At 42.7% G+C, this 6,501-nt stretch overlaps 1 protein-coding gene across 1 annotated transcript; it reads left to right on the top strand.

The window, feature by feature from the left end:
- The first annotated feature begins 206 nt into the window (after positions 1-206).
- On the top strand, positions 207-5,068 carry CCDC71L (coiled-coil domain containing 71 like). The gene has a single exon (XM_056799521.1). The coding sequence runs from the start codon at positions 601-603 to the stop codon at positions 1,450-1,452; it is 852 nt and encodes a 283-aa protein (XP_056655499.1). The 5' UTR covers positions 207-600; the 3' UTR covers positions 1,453-5,068.
- The last annotated feature ends 1,433 nt before the right edge of the window (positions 5,069-6,501 follow it).

The raw sequence follows: 6,501 nt of genomic DNA, 5'->3' as shown, positions 1-6,501 counted from the left end.
CATACTTAACCTGGGGTGTAACTTTGACCCTCCCTTCCCATAGAGGAATTGGCACACACTTTACTCTTGACATGCCATCAGAACCTACACCACCCAACTTCGGGTGACTCTAAAGTCCAACACCCACCACCATCACCACCATATCCAACCATCCCAGCCACCATCTTCCTAGACCTAGACTCTTCCACATCTTTCCCCTTCCCTCCCCTTTCTTACGAGGGCACCCAATGGGTGGGGCCAGGACGACAGTGGGAGGAGCCTGGGGCGGACACATTTAAAGAAAGAGAGGGCCAGGGGAAGAAAGAGAGGGGGAGAAGAAAGAGAAGAAGAGGGGGGGAGCGGGTGGTGGTGTCCAATGACAAAGCCCAGGGGTGGGCGCCGGGCGCCATTTTGTTCGGGGCGGCAGGATATCCACTCGCGTCCTCCGCCCTCGGTGGCTGAGGGGGAGGGGCGGCGGCGGAGGCGAGAAAAGTAACGAAAGAAGTGCCGGGCGGGAGGCAACAGCAGCAGCCACCGCCGCCCCGGCGGAAGACAACGCGGGGGAGGGCGGGAGGCAGCCCAGGCGCCGGCGCCGGCCGTGGCCGTCCCGAGGAGGCACCCATGCGGCGGAGCGTGAGGAGACGGCGGCGGCGGCCCCGGGCGGCGGCCCCGGCGGTGGTGGCGGCTGCTGCCGCCGCAGCTGCAGCGGCCCCGGGCGGCGGCCTCAGGGCGAGAGGAGGTGACGGGCTGGCCGCGGAACGGGAGGAAAAGGTGGTGTACTCGCGCTCGCAGCTGTCCCTGGCCGGCAGCACCAAGGCACTGGGCGACGCCTTCAAGCTCTTCATGCCCCGCAGCACCGAGTTCATGAGCTCGGACGCCGAGCTCTGGAGCTTCCTATGCAGCCTCAAGCACCAGTTCTCCCCGCATATTCTCCGCAGCAAGGACGTCTATGGTTACTCATCCTGCCGGGCCCTGGTCCCGGACCCCCCGGGACCTCCTCCTGCCGCGAACAGCCACCTCGCTCGCGGCGGGGAGTCGCCGTCGCCGCTGCTACCCCCGCCGCCGTCCCGCCGGCCAGCTCCCGGAGCGGCGGCCAGAAGGAGGCGCCGAGGAGCTGGAGCCGCCAGGAGAGTCAAGAAACAGCAGCCGGCACTGCCCCAACAGCCCCAGCCCGCGCCCTTGCTCCTGCTGCCCCCGCCGCGTCCCGAACCCTCGCCACCGACCCCCGCCCTGCCCTCGCCCCCACCTCCGCTACTGCTGCTGCCCCACGCGGGCCGCTTTGGGGGCCGGACCCTGGAGGAGATCTGGAAAGCAGCCACCCCGGTACTGACCACCTTCCCCACCATCCGCGTCGGCCACGACGTGTGGGGCGAGCGGAGCCTGGCGGCGGCGCGGCGCAGAGCCCAGCAGGTCCTGCGAGTGAACCTAGAGCCCGTAGTGAGGCTCCGCCGCTTTCCCGTAGCCACGTCCTGAGACTTAGAGGGGACCAACCCTCACCGATCCCCCACCCCAGCCCCATCCCCTTCCTATGGATCCTGGCTCGGCTACCCGTCTACACGCGGAGACTTCTCTCTTCCACACGGTGGGACTGCCCACCACCTTTCTTCCCCACTTTTCAAACCGAGGAGTCGATGCCGCCGGTGCCGCCGACTCCCCTGGGGACTGAGCTTCCGCCAGGAGAAATGAACAAGTGTCAGTCTAGTGTTTACAATTCCGGCCTGGACCGTGTCCCCTTAGTGCACTTTATGGGCAAAGAAGGTTCATCTGATTGCTTCTCCCCTTCCCCCTGCTCCCCCGTCCCAGGATGAAGGAACCATCTGGGTCTTGTTCCTCTTCAACCTTGATTCCGCTGAATGGAGAAGGCACACCTGGACTCCCGAAGGGGCAGGACCGCATCCTTCCCCTACCCCCACGCCTCACCCCTCACCCCAGACTGAGAAGTCGCCTGGACTCTAGGGGGCAGATCCGTTTTCTCCCTTTTGGACTCTACCTCACTGGTCTGGAAGTCCACCGAAGAAGTCATTATTTTTCCAAAGGAATTTTGTTTCATGCTTGTATAATAAAGCCAGATTTTACTTAGCTTCTTTCTTTTCCACCACCACCACTACCGCCACCCCTCTTTCTGGACGGAGGATTATGGATGTTTTGTGGTATTGCACTAATATGTGCTCAGGGTATTCTGAATCCCATGTGTTCCCCAGTTTTTACTGGCTCCTGGAGCTTTGACCTAAGTATACGTTTTTAAAAGGTTCAGGGCTTATATGACTGTTATTGGTGCAAGGATTTGTATGGCTTTGAGTTTCATGGGCTCAGTGATTATAAAGAGTCACAAAATAGAACTTTAAACATTTTTTAGTCATTTAAAAAATTTTTTATATCTGAATTAAGTTTATATTTACTGAGCACCTGAAGATAATAGTAGCTTACTGCTTTTTTATACCATTTTGTTTAGAAAAAGCTGACTTGTTAAATTCAGTTAAAATGAATAAAAATGAAAATGCATTGAAACAACATGGCTTGTGATGAAAAATGAACTGATTTTTAAAGAACCTAGTGTTGGTTACACCGATAAAATAGGGCACCAAATAAAACTGGAGGTAAATTGGCTTGGGTCCATGTACTGGTTTAGCATACAAATCCAGCAAGATTAATCGAAGCAGAAGGATTTATAGATGAAAAATGAATGTGTATGAATTAAAATCCTTATGAAATGGTAGGCAGAATACACAAATTAATTTTAGGACTTGAGTAGTAATGACTGAGAGGGGTGGAGACATTTCTTGCTATTTAATAATTGCTTGTAATTTAAATTGGGCCAAATACCTGCTTTTTTATTTTTTGGTTATTAGATAACAAGAGATGCCCAACCTAGCAGTCAACCTTTTTCTTCCAAAAAAATCCCCCAATGTTATGACAAAATCAAGTTGTTGATTTTGTGTTCAAGATAAAAAGTTTGGATTCCTCTTCTCCATTCATAAATTATCTGCAGTTCTGGTCTTTTTCTATCAACTTAAGACCATGATAACCAATAGGCTAGCCACACTTAATGCTAACCCTTCAATTACTGTTTTATATTAGTGTTTATACTCTTGCCAAATGTGGGATTCTAGATTATCCAAGTGCCTTTGGTAATGGTGGCAGCAAGACTTAATGGTTTGTAGCCAGTGGTGCCATAACCAGTTATCACTGCAATACCTAAAAGGGTCAAGTAGTGTTTTTTTGTACCACTATCTTTCAAGATTTTAATTATTCTGCTATGGAAAAATCCATTCCAGGCTGGAAGTTGGAATATGAGAACCTCAGTTCTGAGGTTTAACTCTGCTTGGCAGCTTCTTAGGGAATATAAGAAAAGAGTTGCATTTTTGACTTTTGTATTCCTAGAACTCATTGGCTTAGCTTTTGAAATGAGATCTTGCAGACTCAATAGACCATTGCCTTTTTTGTTTGTTTGATTTTTGTAAATGTTTTTTTCTAATGTAAAAATGACTTCGTGACAGTTTTTTTTCAGCAGTCTTCTCATGGTCCATAATTCACTCATTCAGTGACTTAAACAAAAACCATATAGTCACATGAGTAAATAAAAGTGGATAACTTATTAGAATATGAAGAAATGTTAAATTGGAATCCTAAATTTACCTTTTGGATTACAAGTTTTCATACCTAGCTGTATTTCATATGCATTGTATTCCTTTGAAGAACCTAGTATTAATTTTTAGGTATGTGAAAAAAGATGTCTGTATCATATCACTGATGCCATTTTATGTAGTTTTATAAGAATTTAAGTTTCTAAAACTGACCTAATGGCCATAATAGAATGTGACTGCAGTCTGTGGATTATCCAGATATTTCCTAGATGATTTTGAAATTTGCTTGGAGGATGAATTTTATAACTCTTGCTCAGCACATTACTATCAAACAACTGTTGACATCATATATTTATTTTGAATGAGGTTTAAAAAATTTTTCCTCTTATGCTTTTGAAATTTAGTAAATTTGTGACTTGTCTAAATGCTTCCCTAGATTTTAGCTTTCTTTGGCTTCAATTGGCTCTGATTGTCCATCCTGGGTCCAATACTTAATTTATATGGTCTCACAGAACAATGCCATTTCTAGTTTGTAAACTATTGTGTGAAATTTTTATTTTTGCCAAGTTTCTTTTAAAATAAAGCCAATGTAATTTCTAAAATATGAAGAAGCCGCTAATGTAGTTGGTAAAGTACAATATTTTTGGCAACTGTGTGGAAGGTAAATCAGCACAATGGCCTTTATTGGCAGGGGAGGGTAGGAACATTCATTTACCACCACCGTCTAAAGAAAATATGTAGTTTAGTTTGTATAAAATATTTTAGAAACCCTAAATATCATTTTTATTCATTCTCTTGCCTTCTTTTATCTTTACATCTCACATGGCACAAATGGAGTGTAAGCTAGAAAGGAATTTACAAACCTTTCTTGCCATATTTTTTTTTTTTTGAGTGCCTAAGTATGATGGGTGCTTCAAATAATATTTAAATTTTTTATTATCATTTTGACCCTACTTCCTGCCAACCAGCATCCTACTTTCCTGACTAAGAAACCTATAAACTGATGATTGTTGAGGGCATACTTCATTGTTGATAGCTGAGTGTTGCTGTTGTAGTGTGTATTTACTTTGTCCAATTTGAATACTCTATTGGACATGTATAACTTTGATGCTGGTGGCTGACAGTTCTTGACCCAATGTGTAAATTGTAGGATTATTTTTTTTCTGAAAACTCCTACATAGAGATTCATTTTAAAATATTTGAATACAAAAAGTTCAAGTAATAATGAAATTCATTGTAGAATTTTTAAAATTAGCATTGCCACAGCAGTCTTGAATTTGATGGTTTTTAATGGAGATATAAAATACTTGCTTTAGATTGGTGTGTTTAAAGCCTTTTATATAGACTTATGTCTTAAGTGCATTAGAAAGCAATTGTTCGTGATGGAACTGAAGTGTTTCCCTGGACAGTTCTATTTGATGTGGATATATCAAGGTTTATAATCTGGTTGTATTTTGCTCTTTAATTTATTGACTGTAAATAAATTTTAGAGAATACTCTGTTTAGTTTCAGTGTCAATTACTAGTGTTCATAAATAAAGGTTTTGGTTCAGGGTTTTGTTGGCATGTGAACTAGAAAAACTTTACATTAAATGGCTTTCCATTTGAAAACTATAAATTTATGGAAGCCTTCAAATTGGTACTTTAGTACCTCCTTTTTACTGATTTCATGTGCTGCAGCACAGTTTTTTGAAATAATTCCCTCTAGGCATTTCATCCAGAATGTTTCATTTCCAGGAACCACCTTGTTCTTCATTAATGAAGCATTTTCCCAAAGCTATTGATTTACAAAAGGATGTGTTCAATCTTCCATTTCTATTTGTCACTAAAGAGTGTTTTCAAATGCATCAAACTTTAGCAGTGAATCTCATCTGCTACTGGAAACTTAATCCAATAAACATATCTATTCTACGTAGAATTATCCTACAGGGTGATAATGATGGAAGATTTGGATAAGGTGATTCCTGCCTTCTTGGAGCTTCCATTCTAATAGGACAATTTGAGAAAAATAACTACTTAAAATGTTTTAATGAAGTAAAAACAAAGTGCTATTGAAAACATTGCCTGCAAGTGGTAATCAAGACTTCCATTCTTGACTGGGAAAAATTGGTGGCAGAATTGAGTCTCCTACAGCACAAGTAGAGGCTCTTTTCCATAGTGAAGGGATAAGATCCAAAGTTCCCAGCATAGTTTAGTAAGATGCTAAATATTTAGATGGTCTTCGTGCTGTTCAGGAAAATAGTAAGAGTCGTTTGCAGTATGCTCTATTGAGTTGTATGGATGTTAGACACTTGATTTGGCTCTACTTGGATTCCCCTTGGTACTTGATTGTGATTATCATCTTGAGTATATGATATTCAATATAGCTCTCAAAATTTTTCAGTATCATTTTAATAAAAAGCAATCTGGAAAAATTAATAGATATAATAGGAAAATATAACATGTATAGAGACCTATAAGCAGTTAAAGTAATAGCAACTTAAAAAGTCTGCTTTGTTCTTTTCCTTATATACCAGGTAATTCAAACAATTAAAAATGTAGGACATCACAATGTTTGTTACATTTGGGTCCCATTCAAATACATTATGTAGACCTTCCTAAGGGAAAATGCTGCTCACAATTAATCTGAGAGCCCTTTAAAGTATGCTAAAATGTATTCTAAGTAATACTTAGAGAATTGGTAAATAGTAGGTTAAAGTTAGAAAGCCAAAGGAAGCTTTAAAAAATTTTTGAAAAGCTGTTCCTCTTATAAGACCTATTTTGAATTTAACTAAATTCATTTAAATATTTCCTTAGGTTCACGATGCTTTATTCATATGTACCTTACCAAGTGGTGAACATTAGTACCTCCAAAATAGGATGTTCAGGGAGCCAGTTCAAATAGGATATCCAATTGTTAAATTTTCAATCTGAGCATTTACACTCTCAGAAATTAACAA

This window comes from Monodelphis domestica, chromosome 5 (assembly GCF_027887165.1).
Source record: "Monodelphis domestica isolate mMonDom1 chromosome 5, mMonDom1.pri, whole genome shotgun sequence".
NCBI lineage: Eukaryota > Metazoa > Chordata > Mammalia > Didelphimorphia > Didelphidae > Monodelphis > Monodelphis domestica.
The sequence above is the reverse complement of the archived record's forward strand: the minus strand, read 5'-3'. Positions and strand labels throughout refer to the sequence as shown.